The sequence below is a fragment of the Triticum urartu genome, chromosome 7A (assembly GCF_056163025.1).
Source record: "Triticum urartu cultivar PI428250 chromosome 7A, HENAU_Tu73, whole genome shotgun sequence".
NCBI lineage: Eukaryota > Viridiplantae > Streptophyta > Magnoliopsida > Poales > Poaceae > Triticum > Triticum urartu.
This window is the reverse complement of record NC_141879.1, coordinates 697306317-697328889: the sequence shown is the minus strand read 5'-3', so window position 1 is coordinate 697328889 and position 22573 is coordinate 697306317. Positions and strand designations below refer to the sequence as shown.

Genomic DNA, 22573 nt, shown 5'->3' with positions numbered 1-22573 from the left:
TATTTCTTTTTCTTAAGGGCACACGAGAAAAATTGATGAAACATGTAAGCTGTCAAATTGTTTTGCTTTATCTTGAGAAGTGCAAGTTTTCTAAAAATTGCGATGCAAATTTGGTAAGGTGGTAGAGATCCATTAATGATTAGCGCGTCAGTGAATATATCTCGAAGTAAAACCTTACTACAGAGTTGAAGCGCGTCCAACCTAAAATTAGTACAATATCGAAATTATTTTGACAACAACAGCTTTCATAGAGAAGGTTTATGTTGCGGTAGAATAGCCATACATACACATTGAATTATTTCTTCAGTCTACCAATTTCATCTGCCTGAAAAGAAAAATAAATAAAGTGAATCATATGTGCCTGTCAGAATCATTTGCCAACTATACCATAGTGCTTCTGAACAACTAATGAGTAGTTTATCTCACCAAAGGCGTGCTCTGCTGCAATAGGCTGGAACGTCATCACTACCTTATAAAACAGAAAAGGATAATTCTTGCATTGGTTGTGCTCTTAGACCGGAGTAGCAAAGTATTAGCAAGTTACATAACTAAACAATATATAAACTGAGGAGAAAGTGATACACTAATACCTTTTGATTCTGGCAATGTTTTGATACATGGACATCATACAGTTGGTGAGTATGAATCTAGTGTGCCTAAAAAATTCATAACAATATTTAATATTGACGTGGAATATGTACAATAGGTAGCCCATGTAGGTGCATGCGTTGATGACTAAATACTACTTGCCAGGATTTTGAGGTTATTCCATGGTATATTATGCAAACACCATGCTTTGATATGACCTGTCAGATCAGTTTGTATATCAGCTAATTAAAAACCACTTTTAAATTGCCAATGTCGGTAATGGAGAACTTATATATTCTTATATCGGTGGATATCGAGACATATTCACACAATTAATTTTCTTTCTAATCTTAACCAACTAACTTATGTTTGCAATTATGTACGAATTTCATGCACACTTTCTTATTTTATTTTTGACCTAAACAATGGTTTTCTCACGATCTTAACTCATGATACATGTCTCTTTTGAAAGTAGGTTAATCTCCACCATGCCTGTCGTGCATTACATTTTTTTTATGTAAAGGCTGCCAACTTATCCTTATAACTTGTTATGAAGCAATTCCAGCACAATCAATTTGTTTGATATGAGTAGCCTTACCATGGAGTCATAGAGGTCATATATTTTACATCAGATTTTCTTGCAAGAGTGATTAGAAATCTCAATGGCAAAGATATATAGGAACTCTCAAAAGGCAACATCTTACATCGTACAATTAAAAATTAGATGGGATAAAGAGTTCACTTACAACCCAGATATATAAAGGCGAATAACTGTGAGAACATCCTCTGCTGTATAATCCATCTTTTTGGGCATCTTTTGGATAATCCATCTTAGGATGTAAAGAAAAAAATGGGTATGCAATCATGTAGTCAAACGGGATTGCAAGCCTGTACAATTTATTATTCTTTGCACCAATGCAAACTATATTAGCTTCCCTCGTAATGGAAATCTGAACATCAATATCTTTTATCTAAGTGCGTGGAAATGGATTATCAGATTCAAAGCAATCGGATATTTCTCATAGAAATATTAGCTTCTAGACTAAAACCCATGTAAGATACATGGTGTCATCATTGATCGTGGTCATCGTAAATATTTGCACTGAAAGATTAGCTAGGTTCATCGAATTGAAATTGTTGAGTACAACAACAGTTGAATATATTATATATATGGCAAGCCTCAAAGTGCAACAACCATATCGTACAATTAGAAAATTAGAGAGAAAACAAAGTACACTTACAACCTTCATATATGAAGGCGAACAACAGTGACAATATCCTCTCTTTGATAACACATATTTTGTTGTTGGCAGCTCTTTGATATTCCATCTTACAACATACAGTAATGAGCAAAATGGTTCAAACATGCAAGGCGCTCAATGACTTAGGACAGCAAGTCTGTACAACATGCGACCCTTTGCATCAAGAAAACACTATATTAGTTTCCCTTGGATGTTGGAATCCAAATCCAAACAGCAAATAAAAAAATTTCTAATTGAATCAAAATTCGCTATCAAAATCGAAGTGACATGATATTTCTCACATTAATATTAGTAGTTTTCAAAGTGCAGGAGAACAACTATACGTCAAAGTGAAACGACCTGCATTGTACACAGTTAGATATTTAGATGGAAAATAATGTTTACTTACAATCCACATATATGATAAAAAATAAGGGTGACTAATCCTCTCTTGGATGGTTGATCCTTTTTTTGTCGGCTGTTTGATGTTCTGTATTATGACAAACAAAACATACATGGAAGGAGTGCAGTCAAATAGCAACACATGGGCAGGCATCTCACATCGACTATATGATCTCTTCTCAACCTAACGCATGCAACACGGCTCACGGGTGATAGCTGCCCTCAGATACAGGGGGTGGCGGTTTGAAGAGCCATGGAGGAGATGGAAGCAACTCCACCTCATCATGAGCACCTAGCATGCATGATCCAGTCACCTCCTAAAACTCAAATCTGAGTAGAACCTGGAGATGGAAGAACCATACGAACGTACAATACATGCCAGTATGCCACACACTCGGACTGCCTTTCATCGATCTTGCTGTGACAAAGGCGTGCTGCGGACGGAACGGCGATTCCTACTTAACCCATGTTCAGTGGCACGGCCGGTCCCGATGTCTTGTGAAGGAAGGGTGTTGGTGGCTTCATTGGCTCCTGACCCTGCCTCGACGGAGCTATATATTAGGAATCCGGCAGTGTCACCTGTTTCTGCCAAGACGTACGGCAGCCGGCAGGAACGATCGGGCCTCCGGTGGCAGCGAAGCCTATTGCGGTCAGGACGGAGATTCCTGCCAGCTAGAGTTCCATCGCAGCATGGCTCTCGGTGGTACCCCGAGGAGAGATATGAAAGCGACTCAACCTCTTTAACGATATTGATATAGGCATCATTGTGCTGTTGGTCTATGCCGTTGCTTTGAATACAATCTTAATCCCAAATCACCTATGTTTCTTCTTCGGAGATCACCTTGCTGTTGTGTTGCGGCAGCGGCCAGGGTGCTGTGTTATTCTATGACTTGATTTCCTCCACCGTGCTTATAAAACATAAGCGGATATGCATCGAAGAGTCCAGCTTGACGGAACAATACAAAACAAAACGAACCGGGAGAAGATTTTTCAGGATTCCTTTTTAACGTGATTGCCTTTTTTTGTGAGAAATGCCTTTAACGTACGTGATTGCCTTTTCTTTTCTTTTTTTTCACATCCTGCCTTTTCTTCGCTGTGGGAGTAATCTCCGCTGTTAACTTATTTTTAAAATTATTTTTACTTCAAAGATATGCGTCCCAGAGTTCAGATTGGATCATATAGGAAAAAAATCTGCACTGATACAAAAAGGACCAGGCTAAGAATTTGCAAGGAATCACGTGGTTGCCTTGTGAGGAATCCTTCTAAACATTGTACGTGGGAGAGTAATTTTCCTTGTTAACTTCTTTATTTCCAAATAATCCCAACCATCATAATTTGGTCCCACCAGATGAATGGTTTCTTTTTTTTTACATTTTCTATATTTTCTTCGTTAATCTAGAAAAAATAGGAAGATCTACACCATTATAATTCGGCCCTATCAGATAAACGGCTCGTAAATTCTAATTAACATGGGAATTTCTGAGAAGTCCATAATTATTATAACCTACCAGATAAACGGCTCGTAAATTCTAATTAACGTGGGAATTTCTGGGAAGTCAATTTATATCTATATCTATATCTATATCTATATCTATACCTTACTAATAAAGCAAGGTGCGTTTCGCCAATTTTTTCATCCGTTCACCACCGAAAAAAATATTCTATCTGAGGTGGTACTAAATTCTTATGCGTTCGTGTGCTAAAAAATAGGTTTTTTTTTCAGAATTTCGTACGTGGGTTGCGCGCTTTGGCTCAACGAAGCCAGCCAACTTATTTTTCTGCCCACGCAGGTGTGAAAACTCTATTTTCAGCACAGGGCGAGAAATAATCGTGTCTTCGCACAGGACGATAATAATGGGCTGGCCCATTTTTCTTTGTTTCTGTATTTTATTCTATTTTTATTCTCCTTCCCCTATCTCTTTTTTCAGTTCCAACTTTATTTTTCTTATAGAGTTTAATAAATTCTAAATTCTAAAAAAACATTAAGAAATTTAAAGAAAAACAAATTATATAAAATTTTCAGAATTCCAAAATTTTGTTGATATTTTGAAAAATATTCGGAACTTGAAAAGGGTTCCCTTTTTTTGAAAACTTTTATTGTTTTTTAAAATTGTGTGAGATTTCTAAAAGGAGACTGGCAATTTAACAAATGCTCCAAACTTGAAAACTATTCTTGTTTTAGTGAAATTTTCACAATTCAAAATAATGTTATAAGATACACATTTTTGAAAAATGTTATGAATTTTGAACACATGTTCCCATTCTAAAAGATGTTCACAAATTCAAATAGTGTTCATGTTTTTATTAAATTTGGTGTTTACAAAAAATATTTGTGAATTTTAAAAGATGTTCCCGTTTCAAATTTTGTTCACATTTTTTTTGAAAGTGTACATAATTGAAAAAAAACTGTTTAAGATTTTAAAAAAGGTTCGTTTTCCTACATTATTCAGAAACTTCATACCTTAAAATCTCCCCAATTGAAAGGAAAAGTAGATTGAATATATCATGGGCCTTCTCTGGTCGTACGGTGACGTAACAAAACTCTTAAATGCCCTCCATCAATGAATGGAAAAATAGCGGATTGATTACTTCACACCTGGCGAAATCGAGAAGCTAAATGATCCTTTTTCACGTGCGCACAGGGTTTTGTTTGCACATATAATTCTCACTAATTTTAAATGCATACTAATTTTTTCCCTGTTGCAATGCACGTGCATATGTGCTAGTAATTATTATAAGTATAGATAGATATAGATGAGCATACGACAAGAATATGGTCCTATACTTCTAAGCTTCAAGTCCTCGACATGTGGATCTGGCACTGCACAGAACACTGTTATCAACAACGACAAAAATCATGCGTGCATGTGTGGGAGATTATGATTCAGCTGCCGGTGACACAAGCATGTTACACCTACTATATGTAATATTTTTAGGCAATGCGCCTTTCAGTGACACCACATCCACATGGATGCCGGAGAACTCATATTTAAGGAGCGCCCCTGTGTCTGGTACCTATCCATCCATCGACATTACTTGCCACAACAAGTACATCCTGTCTCTTCTCAAGCAAAACAAGATATAGAAGCCATGAAAGACCCCAACACCAGCACCAAGTCCTTCAAGCAGGCCTTCCTCAAGAACCTCCTCCTCGGCCTGCAGCTCCAGACACACATGAGCACATCCTTCGGTAACGGTGCCATGAGCCCCCACGAGAGGAAGCGCGCCGTCAAGTCCTCCGTGGAAGTCGCCATGGCGACTGCGCACCGAGGCGGAGCAAGGTGGCCCAAGGCCATCTTGGCTCCGGCGTCCAGTGCATGCAAGGTGGAGAGGTGTAGGAGGATCGTGAGGAGGTGCTGCCGTCGGAAGAGGAGCTGGGGGAGATCGGGCCACGCAAGTGGTGGCGACGCTGCGGGGAGGTTGGTGAGGAGCAGGACCATGGCGCCGAGGGGGGTGATACCGGGAGGCCGGAACTCCACCATCGACGAAGCCACTCTGTTACGCGAGGCCATGGATTATGCTGTGCACCTGCGCGCTCAGCTCGACGTGCTCCGCTGGCTCTCAGAAGCCGTGCAAACATCTAGCTCCAGTGATTCTGACCGTGCACTTAGAAAGGATGCATGATTAAGTAGAAGGTGGTAACTTGCCTGTGCTTTTGCCAACAGAAGGACATGGTCTCGACGATTATCACGGATATAGCTAGAGCTAGGCACAACATTGCCCTGTGCAAAGCGGTAAAGAAAAATATCAGGATCTTATCTTGTTCTTGCCGGAGGTCCAATCAGTGTGGAGTGCTTGCGATTGAAATCTCTAAAAGGTCTTATTTAGAAACGGAGGGAGTAGTACTATAGCTAGTTGAGTGCAGAGATTACAGTCTCTGTTGATGAGCAGAGAGAAAAGAGTGCCTGCCAAGAATTATGTACTGCAGCAGAACTTTTGGTGTCCAGTCAGTTGTATTAGAGTGTGTGAAAAGTTGCTTACTTGGATTAGTCAGAAAATCTGCAGAACCTGAAACTACTTGCAGTGCTCACTTATTCAAAGGAAAAGTTGACAGGTGCTCGTAAATGAGCTCCCAATGGAAATGTCAGACAACAAGGTCATTTTTTTTAGAACGAAGACGCCATATGCGTCCGGCTTTAAATTAATAAAACTCCAACGGCAGAGCCATACCAATTAGTCTTACAACACCCAAAAGCCACCCCGGGCCACGCACATGTTTCGAGCGGAGATTAAGAAGCTACTGTCATATTACAAGGCATCGCCCATACAGAGCACGCAGGCTCGTCAAGCACTCAAAAGAGACCACGTAGACCACCGTAGTCACGGCTCCCTAGCCGCCACGTACACTTGCAGAATACGCTGTTGAGCTGTCTTGATCAAATCAGCATCCTTACGCCTCCCCAACGGACTCCACTGCTGCAAAAGGAGATTGCATTTGAAAATGATATTAGCCGGATGTGTTGGCAAGGTCCCCTCGATCGTGAGTTTATTTCTAGTTAGCCACAAGGACCAAAGCAGTGCCCCAACACAACTCCACACGACCCGTTTCGTTGAGCCTTGTAACGCGCCTAATATGTGAATAAGCTCTGCTGCCGAGCGAGGATCCCACTGCACTCCAGCCGCGGACCTCACCGCGCTCCACGCAAACCGCGCTAAGGGGCACCGAAAGAAAACGTGGTTCGTGTCCTCTGGATCCCCGCACAACGCACAAGGCCCAGTGGCCGGCCCATTGCGCTTGGCCACGTTCAAGGAAGTGGGTAACTTATCGCGGAACATTTGCCAAAGAAATAGTTTGATCTTCAGTGGCAACCGCGCGCTCCAAAGCCCTGCAACCACAGGCTGCGACGGCCCCAGGCACAACTTTTGGTATGGAGACTTGACCGAGAACTTCCCGGAGCTGGTGAGCGCCCAGCTCACCAAGTCCGATTGGTCCGAGAGGTCCACCCGATCTATCAACTGCCGCAGGGCCACTAGGATGGCCTGCTCTTGCCCCTGGAGTTCACGTTTGAAATGAATCTCCGGAGGGGTCGATCGCAGTGCATCAGCCACCGCCATGCCTGGATCCACGGCGATGTCATACAGATCGCGGAATTCTTCCAATAGGGGGCGGGAACCTATCCAAAGATCTGTCCAGAAACGTGCTGATTGCCCATCTCCAATCGAGAACTTCGCCCCCAAGGCAAAGGCCGACTTGATCGTCTGGAGATCATTCCAAAAAGGCGAGCCCCTAGCCCTACCCTCAAAGAAATTCCCGTTCGGGAAGTACTTGGCCCTAAGGAGATCAACCCAGAGGCCGGATGCCCCTTGGACAATTTTCCAGATCCACTTACACATCATCGCAATGTTAAGCAGTCTAGAGTTGGTGATCCCAAGGCCCCCCAAGTCCTTGGGTCGACACACCCAAGACCATTTAACCATATGGTATTTACGGTTCGGGCTAGTTCCTTCCCAAAAAATTTAGAACGCGGTGTGTCAAACTTTGCATGCACCCCCTCTGCAAGCAAAAAAAGGCCCATAGCAAACATAGGCAAGGAAGAGAGGCTTGAGTTCGTGAGAACTAGCCTGGCCGCTTTTGAAAGGAATTTACCCCTCCAAGGGCACACCCTACCCCTCACCTTAGCACATAGAGGTTCCCAGTCCTCTATCGTCGGTCTTTTGATGTCAACTGGAAGGCCTAGGTATGTCATCGGGAATTTGCCCACCTTGCAGTTGAGCAGGCCGGCTATATGCCTACCCTCCTCCGGCTCAACCCCCATCGTGAGCACCTCGCATTTATGGAAATTTATTTTGAGCCCCGACACGAGCTCAAAACAAATAAGGATCGCCTTGACCGACGCAATGCTGTGATGGTCTGGGCGAAACAAAAGCAGCGTGTCATCTGCATATTGCAGATGCGTCACTCCCCCTAGAATGAGGTGGCCTACGAACCCTTGGATATGACCAGCTTCGGCTGCTTTCCGAAGCATTGTGGACAGAGCGTCCACAACAAAATTGAACAGGAGAGGGGACATCGGGTCACCCTGCCTGAGACCGCGTTTGTTCCGGAAGAAATGCCCTATTTCTCCATTCACCGATACGGCAGTTTGGCCTCCCGACACCAACTGCATAATACGATGTACCCAAACCGCGGAAAAGCCTCTACCGATAAGCACCTGCCGCAAGAAATCCCAATTCACATGGTCGTATGCTTTTTCAAAATCAAGTTTCAGCAACACCGCCGCTTCCTTAGTGCGCTTAAGTTCATGAACAATCTCTTGAAGGGCGAGCGGTCCCTCTAAAATGTTGCGGCCTCGGATGAAAGCAGATTGGTTACGACTAATCGAGCGGTGTGCGATCGGTCCTAGTCTGTTGGCGCATGCTTTTGCACAAATTTTAAAAGGCACGTTAATGAGCGCGATCGGTCGGAATTGTCTAATATTGTCTGCCCCTTGGGCCTTCGGGATGAGCGTTACGACACCGAAATTGAGGCGCGAAATGTCAACCATCCCTCGCATGAAACCGTTGCAAATCTCGAAGATAGGGCCCCTAAGGATAGGCCAGAAGCGCTAGAACATCGCCACCGGCCACCCGTCTGGGCCCGGCGCCGTGTCCACTTTCATACCGAGAAGAGCGGCGTCGATCTCTTCTGGCAGGAACGCAAGCCCCAGCGCGTCGTTCTCACGGTCCAACACACGCTGCGAGTCCTCCCAAATGTCCGCGCGGAGACCCGCCCCCTGGGCCTCACACGTGCCCATCAAACTAATGTAGAACTCGTATATGTGTCGGGAGATGTCCTCCTATTGCAACAGTAGCCCCTGCTCTGATTGCAACCTTAGGATGGAACACTTCCGACGACGCCCGTTAGCATAAGCCTGGAAATACTTAGTATTGGCGTCGCCCTTCAGAATCCATTTCAGACCACTGCGTCTACGCCAATATTCTTCCTCGGCGCGAAATGATGCTTCGACCTGACCCTCCAGATCATAGCGGTGAGCCCATTCCTGCTCCGAAAAGGCCCTAGCATCGGCCATTGCATCTATCCTTGCGATTTCCGCAAGAATCGCGGCGCGGCGCTCTTTGTCACTCCTCCCTAGGTTTGCGCCCCAACCCTTGAGGCTAGCCCTGAGCCGACCCCCAGCCGCGTTCCAAAACTCCATCAGGCCCCTCTGGGGCCCTAACGAATTAACACACGCCCACCATTTCTCCCTGAAAATCTCCTTGAAGCCCGGAACTTCGAACCAGGTTGTTTCAAAGAAGAAGCGTGAGCTGCGTCACATCCTCTCCTCCCCTGAGGAATAGATGAGCGGTACATGGTCAGAGCCTATGCGCGTCTCCGCGACCAATGTACAGAGAGGGAAGCCCATTTCCCACTCCGGCGACATGAACACCCTGTCCAGCACTGATCGCACCGGATCGAGTTGTTTATTCGTCCAAGTGAACCTCGCGCCCGACCTGGCCACCTTCCTTAGGGCCATGGAAGCAATGGCGGAGTTAAACATGGCCACCCTGGGCCAGTTTATATTGCTGTTGTTCTTGTCAGCTCCCGATCGGATAAGGTTGAAATCTCCACCCACCAGAACAGGGAGCGCGGCAGCGGTCACCATGGTGACTTTGGCCTGGAGTTCGGCCAAGAACTCTGCCGAACGAGAATGATCGGCCGACAACAAGGTCACTATCTTTTCACAATGAAAACGAATAGTGAAATTTCTGAAATCCAAAAATACATAAACAGATGGGAAATTGAGTCTAATAAAATTCACAGCCAAGAATGTAGCTAGTGACAGCAGATTGTGCCAAAGCTTACTGTAAGAATATTGTACACCCACAACCCATTCACATGCTGACATGCATACAATGTTTAGGGCTACACCTACGCACCATCCACCTTGCCGATGAGTTATTATCACATTTATTTCTTCCCAAGGCCCATCCAATGTGCGTGCATACATATAGCTACCATCCGCCGCGGTTTGTAAAAACAGCCTAAAGAGACGCCAGTTGTCAGAAGTGAGCAGCCACCATGGAATAGTACTGCAGATCAAGCATTGTACTATACACGCAAACTATCACAGCAACTCAACAATTTGTTTTTAATGTGTGACATGTAGTTTTCATAGCAAGAGACTAGTGGCATTTTGGAATAGTTCTCATGTCTTTCTTTTTTATCATAACATTCAATTTTGTAATTTTCTTCAGTTGGTCCTCTTCTCCACCCATCTCGAGAGAATTGGGGAGCGGTAAAAATGTTTGCAAGAGGCTACAGCACATAACTAGCAAATTCCTCAGAAACAATTTTTTGAAGCTAAACGGGCAGATGATTTCCATTTGCATAATACATTAGGGAGATACACGTAAGGGTTCAGGAGGAAAAATAAGTTCAGTCGCTAGTAAGCGCTATTTGTGCAACATCGAGAGATTACATATCCAGATTGGGGCGCCCCACATGGCGAGTTACGAGTTGATCGGACTGACAAATAAAGTCATGGCTGGAGATGGAGTACTATAAAATGCGACGGTTTGTTTCATTCCAAATAGTGGCAAAATAAATAACAAATTAGCAATAGTGCCATTCCTTTGGTTCCCAGCGGCGACGCTGCTCTACCAATCGTTGATGGACCTAAACACAAAGTACCGAAGGGCACAAACACAACATATAAGAGTACCTAAAAATCACATTCTAAGTTTTAAAACATCACTAAAAAGAATCAAGCACCTCGTTCTGTTGGTCAGAACTTTTTTCCGCAGTGAGCCTTTTGTAATTATTTAAATTTGAGAAATACAATTTCCACAAACTTGAAGAAAAGGGAGTTCCTCAATAACCTACTAAGCACCAAAACATGTTCAGACCATCGATCCGGTGGACATTATTGTAATAAATTCATTAGATTTTCTTAATTTATTATATTCTATAGACAACAAGAGGTATATATTATGATAACTTGTCAGAAATATTGACATGGCCTTTTCTAGCAAAATGAAGTCACCTGCTCATAACCGCAAAAAAAATGAGTCACGTGCTCATATATTTTATCTTTGATCTTTATATCTTGCCAAATACATCCACTCACTTAGGTGGAGGAGTGGATTGATAACCAATCTCGCCAAGCTTCATGTTAGTTATTTAACAAAACATGCAGCAAGTCAACACCTCATCTTTAGGGCAACACCTACATACCATCCACCTTGTCTATGAGTGTAACATCCCAAATTTTCAATTTGGAATGTTATACACTAGATCATCATTGCATATCATAATTATTGCATATTGATTGATCCTAGAAATTTCACGCAACTCAAGGACCCTCGGAGAGAGTTGGGGATTTCATTATTTTCATATTTGAGTTGTCTCAAATTTTGAAAATATGATCATTTGATTTTATTCATTTTATCTTCAATTATTTCTATTATAAAAATGAGAGAGGGAATAAAATGACTTTCCCAAAATAAAGAAATATTTAGGATTTAATAAAAAAATCAAATAAGATTTTATTTGGTTTTATTTGCTATTTTATTTGATTTTATTTGCTATTTTATTTGAATTTAGGGAAAAAATGTGCGTTTTTCAAAATTGCATTTAGGCCCCAAATAAATATTCATCCTGTGCGGCTTGATTTAGAAGCCCGGAAAAATTTATTTTTTTGCGTCTCGAAACCCTCTTTCCGTTTAACCAACTTAAACAAGTTTTTGCCACTGTAAAAATTGCCTTAGATCCAGAATAGTAAACGAAGCCTGTTTCTTTTGCCGTTTGTCTTTCGTTGCTTCGTTCGATTTGATTCTTTTTGCCAACCGGAGTTCTTAAATTGAACTTTCTGGTTAGATCTCTTATTTGAGTTTTACCTGTGCATTAGTTGAGTACTTATTGTGTGTTTGTTTGTTTGCGATAGAGTACCCGGAGTGCGCCGCTTGTTACTTCGAACCGCTAGGTTTCCCGGATCATCAGCAAGGCAAGTAACACTTTGATCATACCTCCTACTACCCAGTTTTATTGCATTAGATCAATCCTCACACCTTGCATGATTTAGGATCTAATTAAATTGTGGGTTTGGGGAGTAGTTGAGGTAGAACCTATTACCTGTTTATTATCAAACCTTTGGGAGTTACTCTACATTTGCTTATTATTGCTATGCTATGCTAGTAGACGTGGATTGGGTGAGTGTATCCATGACAGATGTGAGCTTTGTTAATTAATGGTTTACTTAAGGTGGCAACCTAAACACACATCTGGGTGGATTGAGGCACCTGGGTATTCCAGGATTGCCTGTTTTCTTTTGGACCACCACCCAGGCTCAAAGGGATCATGAGATTATTCATGCTAGGAACTTCCGTGTGTAGCCACAAGCTATTATGGGCTCTAGCATAGTTGACTAAGTCGTGCGAACTCTTACAGTGGTAGACTAGCAGATGTAGGGGATGTAGGTTGGTACGGTCTACCCATCGTAAGGTGCTAGCGCTTTTGAAATACTATGTCTCGGTCATCCGTTTCTCAAGCACCGTGTAGTGCGAGAAACCAAACGGAGGCGGTCGAGTATTGTGGGGAAAAGTGCGCAAACCTCTATAGAGTGTATAAACTAATCATGGTTAGCCGTGTCCCCGGTTATGGACATCTTGAGTATCTAGTACCTGGATTATCATGTGAATCTCAACATGTTACTCTAAAATTAACTTTGTTGGGTTTCTTTAATGATGATGTTTAATTGGGATTGAGAATGCTGTCAACCATTCTCAATGTTTAACAACCACCATGATAGTTAAATAAATTTATTTCTTTGTAGTAGGGAAAAATTGGCTTTACGCAAAACTGTAACCATAGAGCTTCCCACCAGCCAAATATGCATGTAGAATAGTTGTTTCATTCCATTACTCTCTATGTGTTACATTGCCAGCATATTCCATGTGCTGACCCGTTTTCGGGCTGCAACTTTAATGTTGCAGACTTTTCACACGACGATTAAGGAGTTTTAGGTTGTGGTTCTATACTCAGTGATGCTGTTAAAGTTGATGGACTCACTTATCTTCCAAGCCTTCCGCTGTTATCGTTATTAGATGGCCTTAAGCCATATTTATTGTAATAAGTTCTCTTTTGAGACACTCGATGTAATAAGTGTGTGATTGCTACTCTGCCATAAATCCTTCAAGTACTGTGTGGTGTCAGCATTACTAATCCAGGGATGACACCGGAGCACAGAGATTGGACCGTTTGAGGTCTGGTCGCTACAAGATGGTATCAGAGCACACGTTGACTGTAGGACACGACCACTAAGCTAAAGACCTAGATCACTACTCACTCTCTTCTCTTCTGACCTCTCATCTTTTCTACTCTTTTAGGATGGCGGATGCAAGGAACAAGTTCACTCAATCGGATGAAGACACACCCTTTGGACGTCACTTGAAGGAAGTCACAAGATACCTGAACATAGGAGTACCAAGCTTCACCGGAATCTACAACGCCACCCTACCTGAAGAAGAGCGCTGGATGATTCAAGTTCAAGTTCCAGGAAGGACGTTCATGCCAGTCACTGAGCCCATAGAGTTTTCTTTTGATGCACCAACTTGGAATCTAGAAAAGAGCATGGCAGCTCACATCGCCATGGGACGTATTGGAGAAGTCTACCGCAATGATCTCAAGGATACTATCTACCAGATTTGTGGGCGCCGAGATGAGCACTGGGAGATGATCAATACCAGAAAGGATAGATCAATTGCAGCTTTTATCTAGGAGTTAAACTAGCACATTCGACGTCAGGAGAACCAGATGTGCGCCGACATGATAGACCTAAAGAAGCCAAAGGCAAGAATCAAGGAACTGGAGGAAGAACTCAAGGCTACACGTGAAGATTTTGAAGAAGAAATTGAAGTATTAGTGGAAAAGAATGACGATCTGATCAAGAAGATTGGAATATTCATGGGAGGCCCTACACCAGTAGAAGAAGACGAAGAACCTAAGGAGATTCACCCGGAAGACTACATCATCATCGACGACACCGACTCGGATCCAGATGATAGCGATGATGACTATGTTGATGAAGCTGGAGCAGATATCATGGAGTCTGCAACCAAAGAATATTTCTAGTAGACCACCCCAACAGTAGTAGTAGTCCACCATGTAAATATAGTAGTCCGAGCACTTTTGCGATAGTTAGATCGATTGTTTGCCCTTGTTTGATTGATTGAGTGAAGTGAATTGTTTGCTTTTGCCTCATGTGCATATGGGTAGTGTTTTCTCTTTAGACCCCCTCTATTCTTAAATCTCATCTTTTCTAAACCCTTAGATGCCTCCGAGACATGACCCTGGAATTACCTTCCCACCGGAGCTCACTCAGTTGATCCAGCAGCAGAACACATTGATGCAGTTACTAGTCCAGAATCAGAACCAGGGGAACACCAACAACAACAACCCACCACCACCACCACCTGTTGATCACTTAGCCTGTTTTCTTAGGCTGAATCCGCCGGTGTTTTCCAGTAGCACCGAGCCGATAGTAGCAGATGATTGGCTCTGCAAGACAGCTAGAGAGTTGACCACAACAGGATGCACGGATGCGGAGAAGGTGAAGTTTGCCGCACATCAGCTTGAAGGACCCGCAGCATCATGGTGGGAGAATTTCACAGCCACTTTCCCTGTCGATACTATCACATGGGACCAGTTTCAGCAGGCTTTTCGTACTGCCCATGTTTCAGCAGGAGCTATGGCCATGAAGAAGCGAGAGTTTCGCAACTTGCGGCAAGGAGGATGGACAGTTGGCCAGTATGTGGAGGACTTTAGTAAATTAGCACGTTATGCCCCAGATGACGTTGCTACGGATGCAGCAAAGCAGGAGAAGTTTCTAGAAGGACTGGATGATGAGTTGAGCATGCAGTTGATGGTAGCGACCTTCAACAACTACCAGGAGTTGGTAGATCATGCTCTTATGATTGAAGGGAAGAAGCAGCAAATTGAGAATCGCAAGAGGAAGTATGCACAAGGAAAGTACACTTCAGGAGCTCAGCAGAAGCCACGTTTTACCCCTAGGCCGGGAGGACATTTTCAGCATACCCATGGAGGAGGAAGCTCTCACAATCACAATGGCCCCAGGAATGGTAATGGGAATGGGGGAAGCAATGGCAAGAACCGCACCAACCCATCAACCCCAGCCAAGAAAGACCTGAGTCAAGTCACTTGTTTTAAGTGCTAGAAGACCGGACATTATGCCAATGAATGTCCTGAATCCCAGAATGGAAATGGCAATGGAAGATCTGGGAAGAAGCCGAACCCTTTCAACAGGGGACAGGTGAACCACGTTAACGTGGAGGAGGTTGAAGAGCAGCCGGATGCAGTAATCGGTAAGTTTTTGGTTAAGTCATTTACTGCACTCGTTCTTTTTGATACTGGTGCATCGCATTCATACATATCAAGGGGATTTGTGGATAAGTATAAACTGCCAACCCCAGGCCCTTAGGTCACCCATGTTAGTTGAAGGAAATATGCCCTAGAGGCAATAATAATGTTATTATTTTATTTCCTTATATCATGATAAATGTTTATTATTCATGCTAGAATTGTATTATCCGGAAACATAATACTTGTGTGAATACATAGACAAACTAAACGTCACTAGTATGCCTCTACTTGACTAGCTCGTTAATCAAAGATAGTTATGTTTCCTAACCATAGACATGTGTTATCATTTGATTAACGGGATCACATTATTAGGAGAATGATGTGATTGACATGACCCATTCCACGGGCTTAGCACCCGATCATTTAGTATGTTGCTATTGCTTTCTTCATGACTTATACATGTTCCTATAACTATGAGATTATGCAACTCCCGTTTGCCGGAGGAACACTTTGTGTGCTACCAAACGTCATAACGTAACTGGGTGATTATAAAGGAGCTCTACAGGTGTCTCCAAAGGTGAATGTTGGGTTGGCGTATTTCGAGATTAGGATTTGTCACTCCGATTGTCGGAGAGGTATCTCTGGGCCCTCTCGGTAATGCACATCACATAAGCCTTGCAAGCATTGCAACTAATGAGTTAGTTGCGAGATGATGTATTACGAAACGAGTAAAGAGACTTGCCAGTAACGATATTGAACTAGGTATTGAGATACCGACGATCGAATCTCGGGCAAGTAACATACTGATGACAAAGGGAACAACGTATGTTGTTATGCGGTCTGACCGATAAAGATCTTCGTAGAATATGTGGGAGCCAATATGAGCATCCAGGTTCCGCTATTGGTTATTGACCGGAGACGTGTCTCGGTCATGTCTACATTGTTCTCGAACCCGTAGGGTCCGCACGCTTAAGGTTTCGATGACACTTATATTATGAGTTTATGAGTTTTGATGTACCGAAGTTAGTTCGGAGTCCCGGATGTGATCACAGACATGACGAGGAGTCTCGAAATGGTCGAGACATAAAGATTGATATAGTGGAAGCCTATGTTTGGACATCGGAAGTGTTCCGGGTGAAACCGGCATTTTACCGGAGTACCGGGAGGTTACCGAAACCCCCCGGTAACCTAATGGGCCTTAATGGGCCTAGTGGAGGAAGAGGAGAGGAGGCCTAGGGGATGCCGCGCGCCCCTCCCCCCCAAGTCCGAATTGGACAAGGAGGGGGGCGGCGCCCCCCCTTTCCTTTCTTCCCTCTCCTCCTTCCCCCCCAAGTCCTAATCCAACTAGGGAAAGGGAGGGGAGTCCTACTCCCGGTAGGAGTATGACTCCTCCTGCGCGCCTCCTCCTAGGGCCGGCCGCACCCCCCCTTGGCTCCTTTATATACGGGGGTAGGGGGCACCCCTAGACACACAAGTTGATCTCTAAGATCGTTCTCTTAGCCGTGTGCAGTGCCCCCTTCCACCATAGTCCTCGATAATATTGTAGTGGTGCTTAGGCGAAGCCCTGCGACAGTAGACCATCAAGATCATCACCACGCCGTCGTGCTGACGGAACTCTTCCCCGACACTTTGCTGGATCGGAGTCCGGGGATCGTCATCGAGCTGAACGTGTGCTAGAACTCAAAGGTGCCGTAGTTTCGGTGCTTGATCGGTCGGGCCGTGAAGACGTATGACTACATCAACCGCATTGTCATAACGCTTCCGTTGTCGGTCTACAAGGGTACGTAGATCATACTCTCCCCTCTCGTTGCTATGCATCACCATGATCTTGCGTGTGCGTAGGAATTTTTTTGAAATTACTACGTTCCCCAACAATGGCATCCGAGCCTAGGTTTTATGCGTTGATGTTATATGCACGAGTAGAACACAAGTGAGTTGTGGGCGATATAAGTCATACTGCTTACCAGCATGTCATACTTTGATTTGGCGGTATTGTTGGACGAAGCGGCCCGGACCGACATTACGCGTACGCTTACGCGAGACCGGTTCTCCTGACGTGCTTTGCACAAAGGTGGCTAGCGGGTGTCAGTTTCTTCAACTTTAGTTAAACCAAGTGTGGCTACGCCCGGTCCTTGCGAAGGTTAAAACAGCACCAACTTGACAAACTATTGTTGTGGTTTTGATGCGTATGTAAGATCGGTTCTTGCTAAGCCCGTAGCAGCCACGTAAAATTTGCAACAACAAAGTAGAGGACGTCTAACTTGTTTTTGCAGGGCATGTTGTGATGTGATATGGTCAAGACATGATGCTAAATTTTATTGTATGAGATGATCATGTTTTGTAACTGAGTTATCGGCAACTGGCAGGAGCCATATGGTTGTCGCTTTATTGTATGCAATGCAATTGCACTGTAATGCTTTACTTTATCACTAAGCAGTAGCGACAGTCATGGAAGCATAAGATTGGCGAGACGCCAACGATGCTACGATGATGATCAAGGTGTCGCGCCGATGACGATGGTGATCATGACGGTGCTTCGAAGATGGAGATCACAAGCACAAAATGATGATGGCGATATCATATCACTTATATTGATTGCATGTGATGTTTATCTTTTATACATCTTATCTTGCTTTGATTGACGGTAGCATTTTAAGATGATCTCTCACTAAATTATCAAGAAGTGTTCTCCCTGAGTATGCACCATTGTGAAAGTTCTTCGTGCTGAGACACCACGTGATGATCGGGTGTGATAGGTTCTACGTTGAAATACAAAGGGTGCAAAACAGTTGCACACGCGGAATACTCAGGTTATACTTGACGAGCCAAGCATATACAGATATGGCCTCGGAATACGGAGACTGAAAGGTCGAGCGTGAATCATATAGTAGATATGATTAACATAGTGATGTTCACCAACGAAACTACTCCATCTCACGTGATGATCGGACATGGTTTAGTTGATTTGGATCACGTGATCACTTAGAGGATTAGAGGGATGTTTATCTAAGTGGGAGTTCTTTAGTAATATGATTAATTGAACTTAAATTTATCATGAACTTAGTACCTAATAGTATCTTGCTTGTTTATGTTTGATTGTAGATAGATGGCCCGTGCTGTTGTTCCGTTGAATTTTAATGCGTTCCTTGAGAAAGCAAAATTGAAAGATGATGGTAGCAATTACACGGACTGGGTCCGTAACTTGAGGATTATCCTCATTGCTGCACAGAAGAATTACGTCCTGGAAGCACCGCTGGGTGCCAGGCCTGCTGCTGGAGCAACACCAGATGTTATGAACGTCTGGCAGAGCAAAGCTGATGACTACTCGATAGTTCAATGTGCCATGCTTTACGGCTTAGAATCGGGACTTCAACGACGTTTTGAACATCATGGAGCATATGAGATGTTCCAGGAGTTGAAGTTAATATTTCAAGCAAATGCCCGGATTGAGAGATATGAAGTCTCCAATAAGTTCTATAGCTGCAAGATGGAGGAGAACAGTTCTGTCAGTGAGCATATACTCAAAATGTCTGGGTATAATAATCACTTGATTCAATTGGGAGTTAATCTTCCAGATGATTGCGTCATTGACAGAATTCTCCAATCAGTGCCACCTAGCTACAAGAGCTTCGTGATGAACTATAATATGCAAGGGATGAATAAGACTATTCCCGAGCTCTTCGCAATGCTGAAAACCGTGGAGGTACAAATCAAGAAGGAGCATCAAGTGTTGATGGTCAACAAGACCACTAGTTTCAAGAAAAAGGGCAAAGGGAAGAAGAAGGGGAACTTCAAAAAGAACAGCAAGCAAGTTACTGCTCAAGAGAAGAAACCCAAATCTGGACCTAAGCCTGAAACTGAGTGCTTCTACTGCAAGCAGACTGGTCACTGGAAGCGGAACTGCCCCAAGTATTTGGCGGATAAGAAGGATGGCAAGGTGAACAAAGGTATATGCGATATACATGTTATTGATGTGTACCTTACTAATGCTCGCAGTAGCACCTGGGTATTTGATACTGGTTCTGTTGCTAACATTTGCAACTCGAAACAGGGACTACGGATTAAGCGAAGATTAGCTAAGGACGAGGTGACAATGCGCGTGGGAAATGGTTCCAAAGTCGATGTGATCGCGGTCGGCACGCTACCTCTACATCTACCTCCGGGATTAGTATTAGACCTAAATAATTATTATTTGGTGCCAGCGTTGAGCATGAACATTATATCTGGATCTTGTTTGATGCGAGACGGTTATTCATTTAAATCAGAGAATAATGGTTGTTCTATTTATATGAGTAAAATCTTTTATGGTCATGCACCCATGAAGAATGGTCTATTCTTATTAAATCTCGATAGTAGTGACACACATATTCATAATGTTGAAGCCAAAAAATGCAGAGTTGATAATGATAGTGCAACTTATTTGTGGCACTGCCGTTTAGGTCATATCGGTGTAAAGCGCATGAAGAAACTCCATACTGATGGACTTTTGGAACCACTTGATTATGAATCACTTGGTACTTGTGAACCTTGTCTTATGGGTAAGATGACAAAAACACCGTTCTCCGGTACTATGGAGAGAGCAACAGATTTGTTGGAAATCATACATATAGATGTATGTGGTCCGATGAATGTTGAGGCTCGTGGCACATATCATTATTTTCTCACCTTCACAGATGACTTAAGAAGATATGTGTATATCTACTTAATGAAACATAAGTCTAAAACATTTGAAAAGTTCAAAGAATTTCAGAGTGAAGTTGAAAATCATCGTAACAAGAAAATAAAATTCCTACGATCTGATCGTGAGGAGAATATTTGAGTTACGAGTTTGGTGTACATTTGAAACAATGCGGAATAGTTTCGCAACTCACGCCACCTGGAACACCACAGCGTAATGGTGTGTCCGAACGTCGTAATCGTACTTTACTAGATATGGTGCAATCTATGATGTCTCTTACTGATTTACCGCTATCGTTTTGGGGTTATGCTTTAGAGACGGCCGCATTCACGTTAAATAGGGCACCATCAAAATCCGTTGAGACGACGCCTTATGAACTGTGGTTTGGCAAGAAACCAAAGTTGTCGTTTCTGAAAGTTTGGGGCTGCGATGCTTATGTGAAAAAGCTTCAACCTGATAAGCTCGAACCCAAATCGGAGAAATGTGTCTTCATAGGATATCCAAAGGAAACTATTGGATACACCTTCTATCACAGATCCGAAGGCAAGACTTTTGTTGCTAAATTCGGAAACTTTCTAGAGAAGGAGTTTCTCTCGAAAGAAGTGAGTGGGAGGAAAGTAGAACTTGATGAGGTAATTGTACCTGCTCCCTTATTGGAAAGTAGTACATCACAAAAACCAGTTTCTGTGACACCTACACCAATTGGTGAGGAAGCTAATGATGATGATCATGAAACTTCAGAACAAGATACTACTGAACCTCGTAGATCAACCAGAGTAAGATCCGCATCAAAGTGGTACGGTAATCCTGTTCTGGAAGTCATGCTACTAGATCATGATGAACCTACGAACTATGAAGAAGCGATGGTGAGCCCAGATTCCGCAAAATGGCTTGACTCCATGAAATATGAGATGGGATCCATGTATGAGAACAAAGTGTGGACTTTGGTTGACTTGCCCAATGATCGGCAAGCAATAGAAAATAAATGGATCTTCAAGAAGAAGACTAACGCTGACGGTAATGTTACTGTCTACAAAGCTCGACTTGTCGCAAAAGGTTTTCGACAAGTTCAAGGGATTGACTACGATGAGACGTTCTCACCCGTAGCGATGCTTAAGTCTGTTCGAATCATGTTAGCAATTGCTGGATTTTATGATTATGAAATATGGCAGATGGATGTCAAAACTGCATTCCTGAATGGATTTCTGGAAGAAGAGTTGTATATGATGCAGCCAGCAGGTTTTGTCGATCCAAAGGGAGCTAACAAAGTGTGCAAGCTCCAGCGATCCATTTATGGAATGGTGCAAGCCTCTCGGAGTTGGAATAAACGCTTTGATAGTGTGATCAAAGCATTTGGTTTTGTACAGACTTTTGGAGAAGCCTGTATTTACAAGAAAGTGAGTGGGAGCTCTGTAGCATTTTTGATATTATATGTAGATGACATATTACTAATCGGAAATGATATAGAATTTCTGGATAGCATAAAGGGATACTTGAATAAAAGTTTTTCAATGAAAGACCTCGGTGAAGCTGCTTACATATTGGGCATTAAGATCTATAGAGATAGATCAAGACGCTTAATTGGACTTTCACAAAGCACATACCTTGACAAAGTTTTGAAGAAGTTCAAAATGGATCAAGCAAAGAAATGATTCTTGCCTGTGTTACAAGGTGTGAAATTGAGTAAGACTCAATGCCCGACCAATGCAGAAGATAGAGAGAAAATGAAAGATGTTCCCTATGCTTCAGCCATAGGCTCTATCATGTATGCAATGCTGTGTACCAGACCTGATGTGTGTCTTGCTATAAGTCTAGGAGGGAGGTACCAAAGTAATCTAGGAGTGGATCACTGGACATCGGTCAAGAACATCCTGAAATACCTGAAAAGGACTAAGGATATGTTTCTCATATATGGAGGTGACAAAGAGCTCATCGTAAATGGTTACGTTGATGCAAGCTTTGACACTGATCCGGACAATTCTAAATCGCAAACCGGATACATGTTTACATTAAATGGTGGAGCTGTCAGTTGGTGCAGTTCTAAACAAAGCATTGTGGCGGGATCTACATGTGAAGCAGAGTACATAGCTGCTTCGGAAGCAGCAAACGAAGGATTCTGGATGAAGGAGTTCATATCCGATCTAGGTGTCATACCTAGTGCATCGGGTCCAATGAAAATCTTTTGTGACAATACTGGTGCAATTGCCTTGGCAAAGAAATCCAGATTTCACAAGAGAACCAAGCACATCAAGAGACGCTTCAATTCCATCCGGTATCTAGTCCAGGTGGGAGACATAAAGATTTGCAAGATACATACGGATCTGAATGTTGCAGACCCGTTGACTAAGCCTCTTCCACGAGCAAAAC

At 43.2% G+C, this 22573-nt stretch overlaps 2 protein-coding genes across 2 annotated transcripts; one reads left to right on the top strand and one right to left on the bottom strand.

Annotated features, from left to right (window-relative positions):
- Positions 1-5245: 5245 nt before the first annotated feature.
- LOC147961717 (transcription factor IBH1-like 1) lies at positions 5246-6230 on the top strand. The gene has a single exon (XM_087537019.1). It carries the CDS (start codon positions 5322-5324, stop codon positions 5853-5855), a length of 534 nt encoding a protein of 177 aa, XP_087393145.1. The 5' UTR covers positions 5246-5321; the 3' UTR covers positions 5856-6230.
- Positions 6231-6551: 321 nt separating this feature from the next.
- Positions 6552-8242, bottom strand: LOC147961716 (uncharacterized). The gene is made up of 3 exons (XM_087533912.1): positions 7847-8242; positions 7065-7556; positions 6552-6647 (listed from the first exon to the last, which is right to left on the bottom strand). The coding sequence occupies exons 1-3, from the start codon at positions 8240-8242 to the stop codon at positions 6552-6554; spliced, it is 984 nt and encodes a 327-aa protein (XP_087390038.1).
- Between the last annotated feature and the right edge of the window lie 14331 nt (positions 8243-22573).

Bases quoted from the DNA above. Each gene is read 5' to 3' on its own strand.
- LOC147961717 (XM_087537019.1), top strand. From the start codon at position 5,322: ATGAAAGACCCCAACACCAGCACCAAGTCCTTCAAGCAGGCCTTCCTC.
- LOC147961716 (XM_087533912.1), bottom strand. From the start codon at position 8,242: ATGTCCCCTCTCCTGTTCAATTTTGTTGTGGACGCTCTGTCCACAATG. The intron at 7,557-7,846 runs GTGAGGGGTAGG...ATGATGTGTAAG, and splicing joins GGGAACCTCTATGTGCTAAG to TGGATCTGGAAAATTGTCCA. The intron at 6,648-7,064 runs GTTGCAGGGCTT...CTCCTTTTGCAG, and splicing joins TGGGGCCGTCGCAGCCTGTG to CAGTGGAGTCCGTTGGGGAG.